The following is a 23,754-nucleotide window of genomic DNA, read 5'->3' on the forward strand; positions in this document are numbered from 1 at the left end:
TCCTGACGGTGAAAGCACAGAAAGCATTTTGGTAGGGACAGAAAAAAGAAACAAGACACCATTTGTTGAACGTCATGTATGATTTATACATGTTTATTGGTAGGCTGTTTGAAAAAGGAAATTAAATAATGAGACCATAATCGGGTGGCTTTAAGATAGAAAAATCTTACAAATGAGGAAACACTACAAAATACCAATGAGAATAATTTAAAAAGTTTGCCTTCCAGCTGTGACACCAGGCTAACGATTCCTGAGCTGCGGCGCTGCTGTAAAAAAAGACAATAATAGCGGGACTGCTGGTGGCAGTTGGTGATTACTTCTATATACACAACACACACATCTCCAAACCACAAACTACACACCACTATACAACCATAGCAATGGGCCGTCCCTCTCCAAGTCCCACAGGGATCATAACAAGCCGACGTCCTCAACCACTTTTCTTTTGGAGTCAAATGAAAACATGCTTCATTATTAAAAAAAAAAGACAAATGGTACAGGTAATGTGACTTCAAAATGTTCTCAACGACAAGGTGTAGTTCAAAAACCCAAAACAAAGAGTTCGAAGCAGCAGAGGTGGACTCATTCCAGTCCTGAGATTCTGCTTTCACATCAAGCACAAAGGCAGTTAGTCACATTTGCTCAGGCGCACTGCCGGCTGCATGTCCTGCAGCTGCCTGACCATCAGCTCGGAGATGCTGTAAGAGGCCAGGTCCAGGCTGATTCGCACTTTGCTGAGAGATTTCAGGTTGCAGGGGTTGCTGAACCAGATGCAGGAGTCTTTGGTGCTCAGGCCGGACGGGTTCCTCCAAGTGTCTCCCGGGACGCTTCCCGTAAGCAAGGGTTGGGATTTGTTGGACTGCTCCAGGAACTTTAAGAAGGACACTTCGAATCCCATTGGCTTGAATGAGGCCAGAGGGGCGGTCTGCTCGCTGCCCCCCTGGTGCATGGAGGCGGGGCACGGCATGTCTTCCTCCACGGCGCTGACGGTGTCGCTCTCGTTAGTGACGGTGTTCGCTGGGGGCAGTCGGATCTTCTTGCGTTTCACTATTTTGTCCATGAATTTTCTTGGGCGACCTCGTTTCCGTTTGAGGATCACGGTGCCGTTGGTGCCTTCACTTGATATCTTGCGGATTAACACGATGGGGTTTATGCCTGCGGCCCTTCGGCGCAGAATGGGCACTGCAGAGTCACTTTGAGCTCGCCCCTCCAGAAGGGCCTCTGGCACCGGCTCGCTGTCTGACAGGTCCGAGGTGTTGTCGGACCTGGAGTCCTCGGTCCTGATGGAACGATGCCGCTGCCTGGGGAACTTCTTACAGAATATAAAGTGGCTCCTCTGCTGCTCCAGGTACTTCTCTGACAGTCCGTGGCCAACATAGTGTTTCATTAAATGCCGCTCCGATTTCATGACCGAGTCGCAGCCTTTAATCATGCAGGGGTATTGCAGAGGAAACTTCTTTGTGCACATTGCTGATGCTTCTACTTTCGATTTCAATAATGGCTTTCCATATTTCACCCAGTGACTGGCCTTTGACTTTCTAGCTCTTTTTGTGTAGTTTGTCCTGGACAGGAGCTTTTTATTGCTCTCAATGTTTTCTTTACCGTTACTCGTTTTAGGAATCGGGTAATGCAATGTCTTGGAGTTCTGTTTCACATCTTCTTCTGTGATGTGTTGGTTTTTCAGTTTGGGCTGGCATGGTTCTTGATGCTTTTTCATGACGTGCCTGAGAAGGTTAGACTTTGTGGCGTACGAACGATCGCACCCCTCAAACTCACACTTAAATGAAACATTTAACGGTTCGGGTTTAGATAGCTTTATATCTTTATGCACTTCTCCGATGTGCTTTATGTATTTCCAGACAATAGTAAAGGACTCTGTACACCCTTGGTGGCCACAAGTGAACTTGCCAAGTTGTACGAAGGATAAAATGCTTCCGACCTTCTCGAGAGTGAATTTGTGGAGCTGGAGGTAATGCTGAAACAGGTTGGGAACAAACTGGAAAACGCAGCAGCAATCTTTGACTTGGCAACGAAATTCTGAAATATGAGGGTAGTCCGTCTCTGGCTCCTCCTCTTCTTCGTTCAAAGTTTCACACGCTCCTTCACACTGGTCCTGCTCTCTGTTGACCTCCAGGGCTGACAGGGCAGACTGATGTACAGCTCTGTAGTGAAGGATGAGATTATGTTGGATGGTGAAGGCTGCCACACAACCCTGATGGACACAGCAATACGGCCTGTACCGTCCCGCATCGTCATCCGACTTGGGCTTTTTCTTTTTTATCTTCTTGGTGACGTCTGGCCCTGGCTGAACGACCGCCTGTGCACCGCAGACAGGCTGTTTATGGAGAGGCTGGGCCATGCTCATCATTTGTGGGGCAGACGGAATTCCGTTGGGAGGAACAGCTCCTTCAGGCACACAGACTCCAGCCTGTTGCTGGTTTCCTTGGTGAACATGTGACCACTGAGCTGCTGCCGCCTGAACGGACTGACTGTCTGTTGATGAGGTGTGGCCGAGGACCGCTGGGGGCACGGGTCCGTTGTGCATGGGGGCAGTTTGCAGGGAATGAATGACTGTGGAGCGATTCTCCTCTTGAGATTTGTCAATCACTATATTTGGACAAGCCATCAATCCCTGTGGAATGCAGTCCTGGTTTACTGCACCTTGGACATAATAAGGGTGTGTGTGCTCGCCTGTGGGGGAATGAGTAGCTGTTGCTTGGCTGGAGGCAACACTCTGGTTTGAAAGAGCGACAGGTTCAGCAGCTTTGACCATCCTGCGCATCTTATCTAAATCTGTGATCTCGTCGATGGACAATTTATGGATCGACTGGTAGTGAAGACGAAGGTTTGAATTTCGAGTAAACGCCTTGGTGCATTTCTGACACTTGAAAGGAGCATAGAGGCCTAACCTCTTCTTTACTATATTCACCATCTCAATAGTGTATTGGTGAGTTTTAGAGAGATGCCTCCAAAGTGTGTCTCCAGTCATGGCACTAAATGTGCAGCCTTCACTGTCACAAAGATATGGCTTCACCAAGGTGGACGGCAGGGATTTACGTGGTTTAATCATTGCTGGTTCTGTCTGGATAATCTTAGTGATAGTTCCTTGATCAGTAGCCATTTGGTCAGCTCTTTCTCTGATCAAGTCGAGCCTTTCGAATGCACACTGAATTTCTGATATGAACTGTTGCTGACTGGCTGATAACTGAGTTGGTTCAGAATCTAGCTCATTTGCCACCGTGCCCATGGGACGCAGTACCTCCTGCTGTTGTGTGCCACCTTCTCTGAAATGTGTAAAGCTTTGGGTTTTAAGCAGTTGCTCGACTTCTGCTGAGGTTCCTGGGAAAATTGAACATTTTTCCTGAAGGATTTTCCCGCGACTTGGCGAGTCATCGTTTGCACTTCTCATCCTTCGATTAAGACCTGAATTATCAATGGAGTTGCTTGAGGGGTCGTGAGCAACAGGACCAGCATTTGGGTCGGTGCTGCCAGAATGAAAAATGCCATTTCTGCGCTGAAAATCGCCTGCTAAAATCTGCTCACGCAACCTCTTTTTAATATCTTGTTCAGTAATCTTATGTTCCACCTTGGTGAAATTGCTACCTGTTGGTGGACTTGGTTGACTATCATGTGACAGTGTTTGTGTGAGATGAGGAGGATCTGTATCGGGTGTCTGAATCGCTGGCCTGGAGTGATACTCGTTGCCCTGAACTCCCCCGGAGGAGCTGTGAGTGAGGGCGGTGCTGCCTGGAATGGCAGTAGGAGGGTTTTCTGTGAGGATTTGAGACAGAAGGGGGTCAGAGAATTTGTTTCCAGCAAACGAACCAATGTTCACCTGAGGATACTGGGTACTGTACGGGTTGTCTTCTTGCTTCAGTTGGATGTTTTCTGTGTGCTGTATTACTGAACTACCTGGTAAACTGGCACCAAACGGAGGGAAGCAGTTTTGGAACGACATCTGAGTGGGAGACGAGTGCACAAACAGATCAGACGTATTGGTCTCAGACAGTATTTGATGGAAAACATCACTCGCTTCATCGTTCCCAAACGCTAGTAAGTCATCTTGTGAGTAATTAGGGGCAGAGTAATCTTTTGTTCTTGTTGACGAAGCAGTCGTCATTGACAAATGTGGCTTCTCCTGATAAACGGGTGCATCAGTTCTGTTGTACGAAATCTGTGATTGAGGGGCGTTACCCGTCTGCTCTGAATGGAGAAGATCAAGAAATGAGCTCGGCAAGTCTGCGTTCAGTTCCGATTCAACATACGGTTTGCAACTTGCACGCTTAGACAAATGGCCCCCAAGAGATCTGGGGTTATCAAATTCTCTATAACACCTACAACAAACAAATTTGCCATCTCTTATAATTGCAGGCCACTTTGGCCTTCTGCTTTTGCGAACTGGCTTTCCACAATTTTCAGGCACAAGTGGACTATTTGGATAGTGGTTGTTGGTATTGTTCTGGTTGTCGGCAGAAGGAAAACTGGGCTGTGAATGATTTTGAATGGGGTGTGCTTCCTCTGGAGCCTCTGAAACGGGTGCTTGACTACTTTGCATTTGCAATGGATATGGAGGAAAGGCTTCTCTCTGTTGCGGCATCTGCTTTGCATCACTGACATGCTGGGGGAGGAGTGGCTGGTTTCTACTGTCAACTAGCGGTGACTGCAAAGACCCAGCTGGTCTGCTCATATCTGCTCCCATCATAGAGCAAGAAGGGCTGGTGGGAGGTCGAGTGACACACACTGAAATTCCTTGTGGCATTGCTTGCAAATTGGGTGGGTAGCCTATGGAAGAACCACATTCCAGACTTTGTTCACCTCCAGCAATTGATTGCCAATTTTGAGTGCCTGACTCTTGTGACTGTGCAGTTTCTGCATTTTCATCACTTCCTAGTTGGGCTAGAACAATAGGATTCAGAACATCCGACATGAGAACTGAACCATTGTGGGTAGATGAAGGCAGCAGATGTTGGTTATTGAAATTTGAACTTGTGGCCATGTTAGTATAAGGCGGTGACTGAATAACATTCTGCCTCTGGACTGTGTGGACTGGTTGTCGGCTGGCCTGGTGGTCGGGAAGCAAGGTAGCTGAGCTCAGATGTGGGGTGCTTGGTGGTGGTGCATAACTGACCTTGATTTTAGTTCGGACGACTTTCCATTGCTCATAGAAATCTGGGTGAACAGCTCTCATGTGTTTGGTAACACTTCTGTGAGAGCTGTAGTGTCGTATGCACGTTTCCACAGCACAGTGGAATCTCTCTCTTTGCCCTGGAGGGGGGCCGGTGATGCTTGAGGAGCTTACAAAGTTCTCGGGTTTGGTCCCTGTAAGTTGCTGAGAGTTCATTGTTGGGGGGAGAGGTTGGGACACTGGTTGGGGTATTGATGAGTTCAGTGCCTGTGAAACGGTTGACAGGTCATTATTGGTATTACACATTGGCCCTTGATGCGCCGTCGATGGCAAGTTACAGAAATGATTGTAGTGAAGTGCTACGTTATTGGGACTCATTTGTGGATGGCTCTGCGAGATATTACCCATGCTGGTTTCAAATGGAGGCGCTGGCTGCTTCTGTGGAGATGGTCTCATAAAGTCAAAAGAAGGACCACCTGAATCATCTCGGAGTTCGTTCGCTTCCGGCAGGTGCGAATGCACAGACTGAATGACAGAATTGTTTACATTCTGAGATAGACCAGTTAGAAAAGTCATATTTTGTGGCTTGTGATTGGCTCCATATTGAGCCACTGTTTCCGGGGGCTTTTGTGGGCATTTGAGCAAGTCCTCAATGGACCTTGGCTGCCTTGCGTGATCTATATTGTTACCACCTTCAGCATTCCAGTTGCTCTGAGAACTCCCTTCCTTGGGGGAGGAAGCAGGATTACGCAGCATTTGTTCTATAAGTGAGGGACCGGGTTGTTTAACTTGTGATGGGCTCACCAGACACGAGTTCTCGTCTTCGGCAACGTGCTTCTGCTGATGTAAATCTAACTGCTGCTGCGAGTGGAAGACCTTTCCACAGTCCGCAACTTTGCAGGTGAACGTTTTATAATGTTGGGACTCGTGATCGTACAGCTTGAATGCCTCGTTGAAAATTTTCCCACAGTTCTGAAACATGCATTTAGCTTTGAAAAATGAGTGTCTTTTTTTATGTGCGAGGAGTTCGTTGTAGGTCAGGAAACTGGATTTGCAATTCAGCTGGATACAGATGTAAGGCTTTACCCCACAGTGGACCTGCAAGTGGTCGTTGAGGTGGGTGACGCTAATAAAGTGGCGACGACAGTACTGGCAGACCACCTTTTTGCTCTGCATCTCCAGAAAAGTCTTTGCTTCATCGTCATCCCCGTGGGTTTTCACGTGTGCAATCAGATTTTTTAAGAACTTGAAGCTTCTCCTACACATCCCCACGGGGCAGATGTTCCCGTCACAAACACCCGTGCTGATCTTAGACAGTGTGGCTTTGACGCTAGGAACGGAGAAGCTCTTCTGGCCCAAGGAATTGCCGTTTTTGTGATGTTCATTTTGTGTTTGAGCATTGGGAGGCAACGTTGCACTGACGGGAGCAGCCGTTGTCGGTCGGGACAGCTTTTCATTCGTTTTCATTGCCATCAGCCTTTCCTTGCATGACTGCTTCACGTGCGAGGTGACGTGGGCAATGAATGTGTCTTTTGAACTGAAGTTTAGGGCACATATGGGGCAGGTGTACACGCCTCCGCTTTGGTGAATCTGTGCGTGACGTACAATCCTGTGACCGAGAAACTCTTTGTCACATAACACGCAGTACTGCATGTAGGCCTGCCAGTTTCGAAACCGGGCAGACACGAAACCCTTTTCCCTCAGTTTCTTCATTTCTCGGTTCTTCTGTCTCTTGTCTATAGTGTCGTTGAGTTCATACGTGCCCTCGACAAAGTGGTTGGGTAAATCGTTGAAATCCCTCAGACTCTGAAAGTCCTCATCTTCTTCAGGGCTCCCCGTGTCGTTCAGCAAGTCGATGGATGACACAATTGACGCTTCTTCGCCCATTAGTGCCAAGCAGTGGCGTTTCAGTGTTTTCCAGTCCCAAAACTCCGGGTCAAAGGGCCACTGGGTTTTGAAGACCAGCAGGAGGTCACAGCGTAGCGAGTTGGAGACGGGCATGCTCTCCTCCTCCAATTTCTGATCCGGCTGATTGTAAAGAGTCTCCACAGCATAGTACGAGTCCACTGTGGGCTCCAGGAGGAATTCTGTCAGCTGACAAGCTCGTTTCACTTCCAGATCATTTGGAAGCAGACAGGAAAGAGTTTTACATACAGTGGCCTTCATACTGCCATCATCAGTGTCCATCTGCAGAGCCCTGATGCACATTTCAACGCACACAGGTAGGCCCACATCGTCCATCTAGATGAGAGAGAGAGCGAGAGAGAGAGAGACAGAGACAGAGACAGAGACAGAGACAGAGACAGAGAGAGAGAGAGAGAGAGAGAGAGAGGTCACTCAAAGCTGCACTATTGTGACTCATGCATTTCATATTCCATCAAATGTAATGACATTTTTACACAAGGGCAGTTTTGAGTCCACTGAACCAATATCCATAGTTTCCCTTTAGCTCCGACTACTTTCACAGCTTACATGGTTGTGCAGACATCAGACAATAACATACATATTCTACCTCTTCCAGGGCTCGACATTAAGGACTTTGACTTTTTACTTGCAAGGCAAATGTTTACTTGCCCGAAGTTTAACAGAAATTTCGAAGCTTGGATAATGTCTGTTGCGTCGAGTGACGTTAAGCCAGCCCACATCTGGCCCCGTGATGAGCCCACCGTGCGCACCAGGTGTTAATTTAGGGTGGAAGCAGCTTCCGGGGGAAAGTGATCAGCTGTTGGGAGCGTGAAGAGCGGAGCGGAAAAACAAAGTTGACTGCCGCGATCAAGGGATCGATCAAACTGGTGAGCTGCACGGAGGATCACTCACCAAATAAGACTGGAGACGACTGCCGGTAAGAAGCCGATACCCTGGCTTTCCACACGGACATTTGGTGCCGACGCTGCATGTTGCGTTCGTGTGCGCTCAGAAATATGAACTTTTTCCAACGCGCTCGTTTCACTTTAGGTGTGGACAGTGGCTGATCCAGCCTAAATGTTATTTATCTCACCGCGGTGTTGTTGTTGTTTGGGTTGTAAAGAGCTGCTACATCAATGTGTATATACAATATGTGTAATCTATTGTTAAAGAAAATGAATTATTGTGATGAATTGCACTTGAGCCGCTGAAATGCACTTTAAAGAATGTCTTGTATATTTATATTACTTCAAATCTCATAATTATATTTTATACTGCTTAATGAATTAAATATCATGATTATTTGGGTTAAATGATTAATTGAGAAATTGGTGATAACTTGACTGAAATAGTTTATTTTAAAGTAAATGTACTTAATATATTGGATACTTGTTGAATTTACTATAGTTGTTATGCCATATTTCTGAAATATTGTTGATTGAAGTGTTTATTGTATTTTGTATAGTTACACTGGTGTTTGCTTGTTTAAGGTTTTTCACCTGCACAAATAAATGAGGAAAAGAAATTAAAAGCCTCATCATTTGGGAGTGAATCCCAGCAGAAAACCTCCAGGAGTGTGAGAAGCGTGCACAAACAACGCCAGGACTTAACAATGTCTGAATTCGACCAACTTTACTTTTTACATAAAAACACTTGTAGTTTCTTTAATAATCAAGATCTCAATGAAACTTATATATATATAAGTATTAGAAATATTTTAAGTTTGTTCTTCACAGCAAAAAGCCCAGAGTTAAATTAACTCCTGCGGCGTTTATTTTAGGCCAATCGGCCTCAAACAACATATGTATAATATAATAATATGTATAATAAACAGCTATTTCCTGTTGGTCTGAAATACATTTAATAGTATTAAAATTGGAGCCGTCACACCCTACTACCATACTGCTACACAATGCCACACCTTATTTATTTTATTTGATCCATATGCATTTATTTCAATAACATGGTAAATGTGTGTCATGTATTTTTATTATATTAACAAATCAAATCCTCCTCCTCTTCCTGCTCACTCAACTTGTTTTCTGAACCATAAAACATTATGAAACTTCAGGATTAGAAAGTCAAACTAATCAAAAATATGTAGATTTAGTTGAAGTTGTTTTTATATGTTGAATTCAAGTGAGTTTTTCATACGTTCTGGTGACGATCTGAATGCTGACGCAACTGAAAAATTCAAAATGGCGGACGACGAGGAGTTTCTCCGACGGCGTAATTCGAGGGATTCCCGGGGAATTACACGACGATATCCAATCAGAATGCATGTTTTCCAGGGAAGACGCAGCGTCACTGACCAGAATGCGGAACACGAATCGGGAAGAAAATAGTGGCCGTGATCGGCGTCAAGCAATTCTCCACGCGAGAATTACATGATCGCGCTCTCGGGGGTGAGAAATGGCGCCCTGTGGTGACGTGATCCGTTGGTGATAGCAAGAGATTTTTGACAAAAAAAGAAACAACACGTCAATATATCGCCAAAAAACCACGAGCCAGTTCGGGCAAGCTGGGTAGACGAATCACTTGCCCGAGCAAAGCTTTTACTAGCCCCGGACGTTCAGGCAAGCCTTAATGTCTCTTCTCTTCTCCAAGAACAAAATGAGCACACAGCATTCATTACTGGAAGAGGCCAAATGTATCTTCTCTTCTCTGTAATTGAACCTGCGATTTAGAGCTACTTCAGTTATTCCACTTTCAGAGAATCAACTACCAAATCAAGAGTTACATAAATTACTTTCAATTGGTTCTGTTGCTCGTGACAAAACATTTTTGTTTGGAGAACTGGTGGTTGACTTTAATTTGAAATAGACACACCCACACTAAATTCATGAGTCGATTTTGCAGGTCCATTAAATATAATCTTGGTCTGTATGTGGAGAGAACAAGTCAGATCATGTAATTTTAGTATTTGTTACAATTGAGGAGCTAAATGTGACAACTTTTTTTTTTTTTTACATTTGGACAGTGTAAAACGTCACAACAAAGCTCTGCATGAAGAGACTCATTTCATGTAATTTGATGGGAAACACTTGCGTAGCGACAGTGTGCCAAATGTGTTTTTCACTTCTTGGAAGGAAATTGGACAATATAAAAATACAAAAGACAATTAAAAAAAGAACACCTGCATGAATTAGGCGACATGTAGTGTACATATATGGCAACACAAGGCGTAGGCCAAAAATCCAGCTACCAGTTTCCATGGAAACAGCGCCCGATGCTGCATAATGTTGAGAATTTTGAGAAATAAGGCACACAAGTCACCTGGCGCACTCAATAACTTGCGGTGGACGGTTTAATGAGAAACCATTGAGGTGTGGATGATAAAAGGCTTCATGTTCAAGTCCTACTTTGTCTTGTTGGTTAGAAGAATTTCTACGGTTTCACATGTCAGACATTTGTTGAAAACTGCTTTGGAGAGTTGATTTTAGTGGAATACATTTCTGCATTTGCAGCATTAAAAACTGTTTGAAAGAGTTCACTCACAGAATGATCAAGAAGGCAAATGATTAATCACTCATCTTGTTGTGACCTTTGTCAGGATGATGTATTGTCACTACTACGGGATAAGGTTACAAATCATTTACAGAGCGAGCGTAATTGGGCCTCAAGCACCAGTAGTGGTGAGGACACCTCCCAATTAGGCCTTCCTCAAACCATTGGTTCCACTTAAACCCCGCCCCCAGCCAGGACACAAGACACTACTTCCAAATATCACTCCTTGTTCCTTAAAGTGTCAAGAACTGAACGAAAACGCCATGGGAGCTTAAACGTGCAGTGTCACAACTTTAAACAAAACGGTGTAGCGGCCTCCCTCGGATGACGGAAAGCAGGCGTGTTACTGACCTCTGACTGGATGACCTTTATGAGGAAGAGGATGTGGTAAACCGTTTTGGAGATCAATGACATCTGGCGGCATCTGTCGAGGAAGGTGTGCTGTGAAGGCTCCAGTCGCTTCAGCAGCTTGCTCCAGAACAGCGTGAGCTCCCTGGTTCAGAGGACCACATGCAAACACGTCAGATCAGTCCTTCAAGGACTTTGGAGAATATCCAAAAAAAACACACACACACCGCAAGGCCCCCATGGAGAATCCAAGTTTATCTAGGTCCCGCATGCAACCTGTCATTTATATGAAGAGAACATAGAAGTAGACCATTATCATTTTATTTACTGGCCTGAAGAGCCTGAAGTTAGTCCATTTGGAAAATAAGAAAACGGGACTGGTGGCCCAGGAGCTCAGCGGAAGTTTAATAGTTTATACATTGAACTTTATACACATTTACACTTGAAAGTAAATAATCCTCTGGTTAGCCAGTTTTCTCCGGATCATCATTCTGTGGATTTCAAATCATAATGCAGTGCTACTGTATAATATAGCAGTACTTTTGGATGAAGATGTGACAGGAGCAATTCAATTCTGTCCTAATGATACGGAGGAAAATATTGTGTTAAAAAAATTGCAAAAGTGCCAAAAACCATCATTGTTGGCATAAAAATAGGCACCATTTACCAACAAATGAATGTATGAACATAATTTTCAGATGGGAATGATATCAATATTATATTATTATTATTATATTATGTCCTGCCTGTACAGTTCACTCAGAGGCAGTTGGGGTATTCTGTTTTTTTTTTTTTTACTGGCCTGATTTATGATGTGGTGATGGAATTGAACCAGAATGAAATGTTACAGGTGAGAGTGGATTCAACGAGTGAGTCCTATTAATTGTTTTTAAGACGGTTCTAACAGACGGTTTAACAGTTGTTTTTTTGTTTTTTTTTAAACTGCCTTGATTCGTGCTCATCTTATCTGCTTTTATTTATTTGTCTGTTCTGACATTTTCCCAATGTCATGTGCCATTTTCCTGACCAATCGAACATTTATTTGAAGTCTGAATGTGGGCATGTATGTAAATGTACACACTGGAAAAGGACAAATTAATTGCTCCTTGCATTGTAAGGAAGTTGTTTGTTTTACCAAGCACAGTAGGTGTCTCCTTGCAGCAGCTGGCGGGTCAGGAAGGCTGAGCACAGGCTGAAGGCGGCCCGGTCGTCTCCTTCAGACTCCAGGTTACAGATCATCTCCAGCACCTCCCTGCAGTCCTCCTTCGCAATCTGAACAGATCAACGTCGCAGGACAAGAGCTCAGTACCTGATGCTTCCAGCAGGAGGCAGAAATGCTGAAAAAAGCTGACATGTTTTCACATTCTGCCATCTGGTGGATTAAGTATGTATGACAAGAAAAATAAAAATCTCTTCTCCAGTTTACAGTGTCATAATGCACAAATAAAATATCCTGACTGAAATATTCACCTGTAAATAAGTAATTTTACATTTTCAGCCCCTCTGAAAAGCTGCAGTTTGCGAGCAGACGAGATGTGATGCACCGAGGACTTGTCATTTCGAAGACTTGTGCTATTCGCAGGGTCGTGTGTGTTGCGCAACACACCACCAGAACGTATTGAGCAAATCTCCAGTCATTTCAAATAAAAGCATCTTTCTAATCTTGGTGTTTTTCTGACTGCCGCTACATGAAACCCCCGTGACGACGTGACGTGGTGAAGCAGATCAGAAGCGCTCCTCACCTGGTCCATGAGCTGGTCCTGCTCCGACGTGGCGCAGAGGCAGACCAGGTACATCTGCCTGAAGGAGCCGCTGCCCTGGAGGCTGGGGGCGTCTGCGCAGGTCTTCGCCAGCAGTGCCGCCTCCGGCAGCTGCTGCTGCTGCTTCATCAGCTGCTTCACTCTCATCTGCAGCAGCACCGGGCCCTCGCGCTGCAGGAACCGCTCCACTGAAACAGCACCAAACCATTCCTGGTGATTATTGTCTATTTATTGTTGACATTCGCTGGTTTGTAACAGCCTGTGCTCAGATCTCACGCCTTCTCTTTCATTTAAGATTGATATATTTGCACAGAAATACTAAATAACTCAAACATTTTTCCAAACGAGACTGATATTTTAGTATTAGCCATTTCCAGGTCCAGTTACTGTAGGAGTGGTTAATGAGTATATAACAGTTTACTTTCATTAATAATTTAAACATGAAAAGAGTAGGAAGTAGTAAACTTATCAAATCCTACCCCTTCTCCAATATTTAATAGTTAAAGTCCTTCCCAATATAACCCCCTCTCTATCAATAAACTGTTATAAAGCTACATTTTATTGCTGAAGAGGGGTTTTAACTACATTTTACTGATGGAGAGGGGGTTATAACTTATTCTGGACATGTACGTGAATGCACAAAATGTATTAAATGTCCCATGCCTGAAATGAATTAAAAAAAAACATTCATAGCACAGGCTATTTGACCTATTTAGATTTATTGTCAAGCTGTGGTGAGAAGTGACGAACCTGCAGCCGTTCCCACACACGTGCACGTCAGATGTTTTGAGAACTCACCTTGGTCCGCCTGCAGGCTCTGGTTGGACAGCAGGCCTTGCAGGACACTGCTGGTCCAGACACCGTCATACTGGCTCAACGTGGACAGCAGCTCCAGCTGAGCGAGCCCGTTCTCCTCAAGCTTACTGTGAGCAAACTGCACACAACAGACCACAGCATAACCATGTTTAATCCAGCTTTTGTCTGGGTTTTTCATGTAAATGACAAGACAATGCGAATCAACTCAGTGAAAATAAGCCAAGAACCAAATGCATGGTGTGAAATAAACAGTGACATCTGTAGGGTGTGGCGATTTTGCATGAAGAAAACAGAGCAGCGAGTTTCAGTCGTGACAATCCAGATGCTTACCTGCACAGACTGCTTGAATTGCTGCCAGACACGATCTGGGATGTCCTTCAGGGAGAGCAGGAGCTCCAGAAAACTCCTGCAGAATGAACCACCAGTAAATCCTTAAAACTTCTGCGACCAGCCGAGTGACTTGTGAGTGAAGCTGGGAGCTACGGTGGGCGGGGTACTCACAGTGAGAGCCTCTCCACCACCAGGGGGACGTTTTCACACTGCAGGGACAGGAACTGAGAGGCTTGGGCGTAGCTCAGCAGGGCCACCATGTACACCTCTACCAGTGGCAAAGGCTCTTCCTCCACCTTCCAACGGCCGGCATACTCCAGCAGCGTCTGCAGGAGGAGAGGCGCTCCGTCATCCAACAACGTCAAACGCGGTCACCAGAGGTGAGCAGGTGAATGCAGCAGGAGCACAAAGACGAACAAGACTTCATTTGAAAAGTCGTGCAGGAGCTTCAGCCCTTTCTGATGAATGAAGGTTAAAAACAAAAAAACAAAAACAAAACTGGCAACAAGCCAGTTTTCGTTGCATGAAAAGAAAAACCTGAGATGGCAAGCTGCAGGTCAAGGGACAATCCAGCCTCCTGCAGTAACTCAGTTCCACCAAAATCACCTGCTGGAACACGTCTGAATAGAAAATAAGGCAGTAACTAACCACAAAGGCTCACTGGCTCCTCGGCACAATGACGGATCATCTGATGACACAATCTGGTGAAGATGCACAGCGTTTTTTTTTTGAGTGTTTTATCAACACACACAATGCCGTTTCTCCATCATGCACGTGGGTCAGTCAACTATTAACTGGACCATTCACCCGGAATGCTGCGGGGTGGGCTTCATCTATTTGAGGGAGAAAAGCCACGTAAACTCGTTCGCACTAATCCCGAACCTTCATCATGGGGTTAACCCTCTGGGGCCGATTGACGCTCTGGAGCGTCAAAATCACATGACCGTTTGAAAAGGCAGTAGCGTCACAGCACAGCGTCATCTGGTCCAGTGTTTCAATCCGTGTCGAAAGTGCAGATATAAAACTACAAGCTCGTTTTTAAATGATGTTGATCGCCCAAATAAAAGCGGAGATATGAGGAAAACTGTGTCCGTGTTTTCAGCGACATTTTAGTGCGTCAGGTGCAGAAGACCGGTCAGGAGTGAAAGTGAAAGTAACGGAGCAGCAAAAAAAAACAACACTTGTAATGTGCCAGTATACCTTTCACTCATTGGTTGAGAAGAAGAGCCCATGTCCAATCAAAAGTTTCCATAGTGGGAGGTGTCATTTTGTTTAGTTCACCCGTGAAAAAGTAAACAGAGAGACGGAGACAGCGAGAGTGAGTTGAGATTTATATCAGAGAAAAAGCGACTATTATCATGATTTGACCATGTAGTGAGTGTGTAGTGAGTGTGTAGTGAGTGAGATTAGAGTGTTTTTTAGTTTCAAGTGAACTCTTTTTTTTTCTTCTATCAAAACAATGACGCACCTTATGAACGTCAATCAGGCGCTCCGACTTTTTTTTTTTTTTTGAAGGAGCAGAGCATCGAGTCTGACATTGAGTTTGAGAGTGATTCTGATGGCAATATTGAGGACCTCAGCTTATTTTTGTTAGAGAGGAGGCACAAATCATTTGTCTTCACCTGACATTATATGTGTGACCTTTTGCAAATAGTTTTACAAAAACGCCTGAGGCAGTGCTTCTATTTCACTGTAAATATCTGTATATAATTGTTTTTTCAGTCCTGTTTTGATACATTTGAGTTCATTATAGTTTAGATTTACTTTACAAGTAAACAAAATGATTCGTTAACCATGTCTGTGAATTTTATAGTCAATACATCTATGTTTTTACCACCCGAATTTGTAATTTTATGGTGTTTTTAGATCCACTGTTTTAATACAGTATGCCAAAGTGATGAAAATACTTCAGAAATGCATTTATGAGGTTGTCCTGAACAAAATGACACCAAAAAAGGCAAGGTTTAAGAATTTTATATCTGAGATATAAAGGAAAAATCAATTGTAGTGAAAAACGGCACAAAATGCTTCAGGCCCCAGAGGGTTAAGATGAGCGGGAGGCTGGATTAGTGTGAAAATTATTTACCACTCACTTGAAGAGCTCTTCCCTATTCAGCAAAAATGCTGAACACATTTTATCACCGTCTCAAGGGGTGGAACAGTGTTTATATTTGTCCCTTACAGTCACTGTTTATTGCACAAGTCAAACTGTCAATATCTTAAAAAAAAAAAAACACGTGGCCTCTCTTCAATCCAGGTGGCAATAATGAACCTGAAAACTGCCATCAACCCAAATTAGAGCAAAAGAAGCAATTACAAAAATGGACAAAGGTAAAAGTTAAGAAAAGCGTGGCGTTAGAGCCGCCCACTTTATTTAAGGTGTCATGTTTATGGGAACACTTTGTCTTCCCACTGCAACAGAACAGCGTTGGCACCCGAGTGGCAGAGCGGACAAATTACATTTCAGTCCTTTTAATTCAACCGTTATCTATAAGCAGGAAAAGAACCCATTGAGAGGCAAGGAGAGCTTTATTTACAAGGTGACCTGGTCAAGAGGTCAGCAGCACCAGTCCCACTCTTAGAATGAGCACAGATTTAACACATTTAACAGTATACAGTAGTTAAAATGATCAAATCCAGACTACTGTATCTTCTGGACTATAAGTCGCACCCTTTTTCGCCTGTGTTTCCTGGTTTTGGTGTGCTGCATTATTCTCTGGGCAGAATCACTCCTTCGTGGGAAGGAGAGTTTACAGACTTTTTTCTGGGAGAGGTACTTTAAGGAGAACAATTGGTTGAACCTCAACAGTTGCCACACGCACAAGCTTTGGTCCTTCAATCCTGGTCTGGATTGAAGGGCAAGTTTACACAATTTTTCAAATAGAAACTGTAAACATTTGAGGTGTTTCGGTCATGCGTTTACATATCAACATTGTACAGAGCACCTGAAAAGGTCTGTCGTCACGTAAACAGGGTTAACTCCAACCCTAGACGTTTGGGTCCTGCACAAGTAGATCAACACCAACAACGGAGGACTGTATAATCTTGAGTTTAACGGTGCTCTCCAATAGAATGTACTTTCACCAACTCATCATTTGGATCACTACCAGAAATCCTACGCCATTAAGTGAGCCTCAACAAGGGAGAAAGCCTGTTCACATGGTGCTTTTCTTTGTACGTGGGTCGTTTTATAAAAACATAGCACCCACTAGTGGCATGCCAGGGAAACTGCAGTGTTTTCAGTGTTTCTGGCATTTCAATTTGATTATATGGTGATTGTTTTCTAGAAGGTTTCTGAAAGAACAAAGACTCACAAAAACAATGCTGCTTCTAGCTGACCTGACTGTTGTGGTACCTGCACTTGTTCATGTTCACTTGATACGCAGGCCCTGTCCACACGAGCCGAATCGATCCTTTTTGATCCGTGAAAAAAACCAAAAAAAAAACCAACCTCCATCTACATGTCACTATGAACACGGCTCAACACGAGGCAAAAGGGCATGTAGAACATATGCCAGGTCATTAGGGGCGCTGTGACTCACCAAACAAAGCAAACACGCACAAGAACACAGAGCACAAAAACATTTCCGGGCTCCAAAAACGCTGCCTCGTGTGGATAATCGGCCAAAACCCACCAAGAGGCTCCAACCTGGTCCCACCAAGCAAGGAGTTCATAGAGGATTTATACTACCGTATTTTCTGCACTATAAGGCGCACCTAAATATCTCAAATGTTCTCAAAAGCTGCCAGTGCACCTTATAACCCGGTGCGCCTTATATATGGAAGAATTGCTCTACTCGAGACTGCTATTTGACAGCTGAACAACCAGAAGCTTTTATTTTGACAACTCTAACTCCGCAACCGGATCTTCAGAGCGGACGACACTCCACACAACACCTTCATCACTCATGGTTGCACACCAGCATTCTAACAAACCAAAATAAACTAGATGAAATAATTACTCCCTAAACTGGGGAACAAAAACACATAAACACAATCAACACAACACCAAGCCCAACAACAACCCACAATAACCTCCAACAACACAAAACATGAATTCCCATCATGCCTTGCATCCTGAGCTCCTCAGTGCAGCCGATAGCTGCAATGAATTATGGGAGTTTCTGTTTGTGGTGTTTTAAATGCAATTATTGGGGGTTATATTTGGTTTGTGGTGTCGGTAATAATTGTGTTGTGTTGTGTTTTTGTTGCTTAGTTCATGTAGTTTAGTTTATTACCGGTAGTTGTAAGTTGTCAACCAGCAGTGAAGAAGGTTTTGTGTGTAGTGTCCTCCTGGCATAGGCTGCAGGTAGGACTATCAAAATAAAGTGCATGCACCTCTCTGGGTGTTAGAATCAGTGGAAAATGTAACCTAATGGCTTTGAGCTATAAAGGTTGCTGACCACTGGTCTATTCCATGCGCCTTATAATGCGGTGCGCCTTATATATGAACAAAGTTGTAAATTATGTCAATCATTGTAGGTGCGCCTTATAGTGTGGAAAATACGGTAGTTTTATTTTGACGTTTGGTTGTGTTTTGCACCAGAATGTTTCATTAAGATTGACTTTATGTTGAATTTGTAATCATTTTCAGTACTAACTGTTTGATCTTGTAAAAAAATTTACTATTTAATTCCACACACTGTGACGACAACAAAGAAAATCTTAAAGTGTAAATTTAAAGGTTATTATAACAATATTTTACCAGTCTGGTCACTCAGGATGAAACTGGACTGTATGTGGTCCCTGAAGTACATTAAATCTTATTTAAGAAATATCTTGTATACATCTTATCTACATGTATATATGCATTTCTATTGTATACATCTTGTATTGGTTCAGTTATGTGCTTTTAAATAGTCAGAACATATTTGGTGTTTGGTTCATTCAATATCAACTGGTCCTACAATTTGTCCTCGTGTCAGGAGATGCTTTAATGACTAATTCACTTTGGTAAACATTAAAGGAGTCATATCACACAACTTTAACACTTTTACACGGTTCTTATTTTTTTCGTATTCAAAGTTTTTTGCCCCAAATCCAGCTTGTCCTCGATTTTCAGCCAGTTTAATATTTTATCATTCAGCCTCATTCAGAATCTGCTGGTTTTCACGGAGCTGGACTGGCTCCGCCCCACATACCGATCTTGGGAAGAGGAGGAAGTGCTTCGTCTCCTTATGCCATGTGCTATTGTTTACATTCCATCTGTCACTAGTTACGGAAACACACAGCTCAACCAAACCAATCAGAACCGAAATGTGACCCAGAAGGAGAATCTCCTGAACAAGTTGTGACTCTGCTGCTGCAGCAGGACATTTCGGAATGGTAGTAAAACATGTTGTGTTTGAGTATGTTCATCAGCTGCTCTGAATATTTTCTTTACAAAGAAATGTGCTGTTTTAACAGCAAATAAATTAGTATCCAGACCAGCCTGAGTGACTATGACCTTATCTAACTATGTGCATGTCACACTGAAATCAGATCATTTAATGATCCTCTACTATCATAATTAGTAGCAGACAGGAGACCTCCATTAAATCATAGAAATAAATGAAAAGATCACCTCACAACTATCAAACCCATACACAGATCTCAGACTCTGCAAAGCCTACATTTGATCTTCAGTCTCTATCAGCACAACTTTGCAGAAATGTAGAATAACCAACTGTGTAGAATAAAATGCAAACAATTGAGTAAAATAAGGAAAAGGCACGTGTTCTCAGGGCGGCTAATGAGCCAAATCGCCATCGCCAATGTTAACGTTTACAGCTATATGAGTAAGTAGTAAGTTAGCTCTTTGTTTACGCTAATATTAGCAGCGAACTAGCTAGTTAGCTTGCCGAGACGACGGTCCCTCTTCGTCGTTGTAATAAGCCACAACGTGCTTCCTTTTCAGGTGCTCTTGCATCGCAGTTGCGCTGCCGTGGAAGGAAAGTTCTGTCTTGCAGATATTGTACTGCACGCTTTTCCCTTTTATTTTCTTGAAATGCTGCCACACTTTTGGGCGCCATCGCCGCCGGGTAGCCACGATACCTGAGCCCGTCCGGTATAACTTAACCTGATTACCACTACTGCGCATGTGTGTCAAGGACAGAAAGGCAGACGTGGCAGTGGAAGGTGCCGCTGCAGTTTGAGAGAAAAACAAAGATGAAATAAATAAAAACGACACAGCGACGATTAAATTAGTTGTCGACGATTTCAATAGTCGACATGCTCGTGACGAGTCGACTAATCGTGGCAGACCTAGTCTGAATCAAATGCTTCAGCATCAGGAGGATGATGAATGTTAGAACGCAGCTCTGCAGCCGTTTCCGTAGCAACCTACGTAAATATAGGCTGATTAAAGTTCTCTTTCACATGAAGCCATTTAAAAGACTCATTTTATGGCAAAAAAAAAAATCAAAACCTTCATTTACAGCAGTATGTAGTTTGTTTAGACATTGCTGATGAACCAATAGTCCAGAGATAACCAAAAATAAAGAAGTTCTGTGGCGAGAAAATAGCTGAGCGCCTCATGCAGACCTCAGCCTGCAGTCATAACGCCATACAAGACATGGAAGTTAAAGGCCTAGTGAAACGTAACACACTACTTTGCAAAAAACGATAGTTGGGGTTCTACTTATAAGGTTTCTCCGACTCGCCCCACCACTGTTGTCGCATAACAAAGTTATTTGAATTTTGAATCTCCAGCCGACGAAGTCGGGGGAAGCCTTCTTCTTCGTGAGCGTGACATCAAGAGTTGTGCAGATCTCGATCTGTTGTGTTTACATTGGCTTGTTTCCCTCTTAAATATCGAAGTTTTAACAGTGTTTTGAAGTTATAGTCGGCATTTTATGAGCCTTGATGAAAGATTGAGCCTGGAAGAGACCGAGAGAGGAGAAAAGGAGCACGGGCGGCGGGAGCGGCTAGCGGGAGCCGCTAGCTTGCGCAGCTAGTAGACGATCAAGTAATACCTGGACTCATTTTCAGTGATTCCGCGCAGTCGGAAAAGCGCTTCGACATGATCCAGGAAGCCGGGTCATTCTGCTAAAAGTCAGGACGCCTCAAAGCCTCAAAGGTGAAAACTGGCGGCTGCTGAGGAGACGAGGAGACGAGGACGAACCATCTTCTGCTTCCTCAAACATGTTCCAGACGGGGTCACCGATGGCAGAACGACCCTTCTGTGTCTTCTTCATCAATCACTGGATTTGAAATGCCCGATGATGATGAAATATCGTTAAATTCAGCCTCTTCGTTGTCAAAACTCTGATCCTCCATAATGTAAACACAACTTGGGCGTGTGCACAACCAGTGACGTCACTCTATTATTGTCAGAAGCTCCGCCCAGCAGCAAAAATACAGCTGTTTATCAGCTATTTTCTCGCAGATTGCCATGTTTTAACATTTTACCCTTGGTCCAGTTAGCATAAAAATGTCCCTAGAAGCGATAGCCAAAGTGTTTTGGAGGTCGAATTTTCATTTCACTAGGACTTTAAGTTAGTTACAATGATGTCACCATGAAAAGCCTGAAAAACTATTTCTAAATCCCAGATCCGACGTAGATGACAGTGGAGGAGCGCGGCAGCATCTCAAGAGCCAACTGCTCCGCGAACGTGGATTAAATTATCTCGTTCCCTTGTATTATTAAATTCAGGTTGCAACCTATCACATTCCCACGTGTTATTTTTTTCTCTATAACCACTCAGGATTCACCCTAGATTTCAGGAAGCCTGTTCAACCTCTCTTCCTCCTCATAGGAAGTGGTAACTCCAGCGCCCCCCCCAGCTGATGAAGTGTCAGAGTTCAGCCCCTGGTTGTGATCAGTTATAATTTACTTTGGGAAAGTAACAATTTGTCCGGGCAAGTAAAGACATAAATCCTTAACGTCAAGCCCTGAACACGCAGGCGCAGCTTCAGAAATAAAGCAGCTGTGGCCTCCACAGGTGTGACTATAAAAATTGTTTCATTTAGTCAAACGGAGTCCAAACGCAAGTGTGGCCACATCTGGTTTATTTTTTAAGCTGCGTGTTGCCCCATCTTAAAAACTAAAGCTGCACAAACAATATGTGTTTCAGCACAAACCGCCAATAATGCAGCACGAATGACTGAGACATTTTTTGTTCAATTTGGAGAATGTGGGGGATGAGTGACATCATCACCGTAGAATAAACTGTTATATCTTAAGAACTAAAGCAGCACAAGCTAATTTTTTCGGCACAAACCATCACTAATGCAGCATTAATGATTAGGGCTATTTTCACAGATTTTTGCAAGGGGTGGGGAGGGGGGGGCAGCTTCACTTGGGTCACAAGGAGCAGTAGAACAGAATGAGAAATTATGAAAAACGGGGGGGGGGGGGGGGGGGGACTTGAATTTGCACTATGAAAATCGATTTTAGTTACAAATTCGATAAATCAATTATTACATTTTTGCCAAGCCCTATGTCACTCACATTGTCCGGATGGAACAAAAATAGTTTGTACTGCTTCCTTTTCTGACCTTCTACTAACCTCAAGTTGTCTTTAGAGAGAATAAATGCGTACACTGCTACATTTCAAAATATGCTGTAGAAAGGAGTTTATTAAAGCCTCACATAAAAATCAACCATAATGATAACGGTGATATTTAAGCAAACAGATCTCCAGTATTGGAATGGTGTCGGCAGATATTGGAATCAGATAGGAAGTGGAAAAAAATCCAGATGTGCATCACTATGTAGGTGAGGTGAAGGTTTGCGTCAAATGACTGGGTGTGAGGCCAATTTGAACCATTTACTGCACACACAGCAGCGATCCAGTTAACATGGTCGACACACTCACACACACCTATCTATCAAGAATGCAGCCATCATCCTCCACGGGGGGGTTGCGGATGTTTTATTGCAAACGTTGACTCCAGCAGGCGCGCACGTTACGTTCTGCACGTAGACAACAGGGAGTCCCCGCGGGAGAAAACTCTCCTTTCTTCGGTAGGTCCTGCTCTTATATGGAAGCACGGCGTGTCCGGCACACACTATGCTGCCTAACTGGAAACACGGAGCGACTCGCTACCAGCAGATTGAAAGATTAAATAGTGAAGCTTGGATGGGGGGGGGAGCATTACCACTCCCCCCCCAAATCAGAGAAACACGAAGCGAAGCACAGCGCGAGGATCATTTCCGGCCAACACGTCCCGTGTTTTCAGTGAAAACACTCCTACCGAGGTCTCGGGACGAAACATACGCGACGCCAAACAGCGACCTGCAGCAGAACTAGCAGTGTTAGCATCGCTGGGTGAAGTAACAGCGAGGATCCCCCCGTTAACACACGACTGACACACGGACGTTTCGTCGAGTTCGTGGGAGACAAACACCACAGGTTGCACACGTCGAGCACAAACGGGCCCTGGAGGCTGCTGTTTATGTGGAATCCCCACGAGCTGGCGGAAGCTACATGCTAAGTGACTGTGAGCTGGGGGAAGCTACATGCTAAGTGGCTCGGTCGGGGAGAGGCTCACCCTGCAGAACTCCTGGCAGTAGTCGGAGGACGACTGAGCCGGACAGCCGGCGGCGTTCGTCGCGACGTCTTCCTGCAGCCGCCGGAGCCGCTCCGTGAGCTCCCGAATGGTTTGGTTGATCTCTGCAGCAGGACTCCGGTCCTGTTCGGCCTCCTCGTCCGCCATCTTCACATCCAGCTCCGGCGCGTACCACTCTTACGTCATCACGTAAACGTGACGCTAGACGTCGACGCAGTGACGCAAAGACGCGTGTATGATTTCAATTATTTCACGTTAGGGCGTTTTCTCATTCGGTTTAGTCCAGACCAGAATCTCTACAGGGAAAAAAACATTTCGTTTGGGCGACGTGAACACTCCACACATCTCTGAACTGAAAGATAACTGGAGCTCTGGCCCCATTGAAAACACTGGTCTCAGTTAGTTTACAAACATCTTTTCAGTGGACAGGAGGAGAGGAGTGACATAGAGGGCAATGCATTCTGGGTAGTA

At 44.3% G+C, this 23,754-nt stretch overlaps 1 protein-coding gene across 1 annotated transcript; it reads right to left on the reverse strand.

The window, feature by feature from the left end:
- Positions 1 to 23,430, reverse strand: znf292b (zinc finger protein 292b; the record flags this gene model as incomplete). Its single annotated transcript, XM_080514088.1, has 8 exons — positions 1 to 7,366; positions 10,889 to 11,030; positions 12,021 to 12,157; positions 12,628 to 12,833; positions 13,444 to 13,579; positions 13,792 to 13,867; positions 13,963 to 14,117; positions 23,266 to 23,430. The coding sequence occupies 8 exons, from the start codon at positions 23,428 to 23,430 to the stop codon at positions 629 to 631; spliced, it is 7,755 nt and encodes a 2,584-aa protein (XP_080370214.1). The 3' UTR covers positions 1 to 628.
- Between the last annotated feature and the right edge of the window lie 324 nt (positions 23,431 to 23,754).

This window comes from Blennius ocellaris (genome assembly GCF_963422515.1).
Source record: "Blennius ocellaris genome assembly, chromosome: 18".
Lineage (NCBI taxonomy): Eukaryota > Metazoa > Chordata > Actinopteri > Blenniiformes > Blenniidae > Blennius > Blennius ocellaris.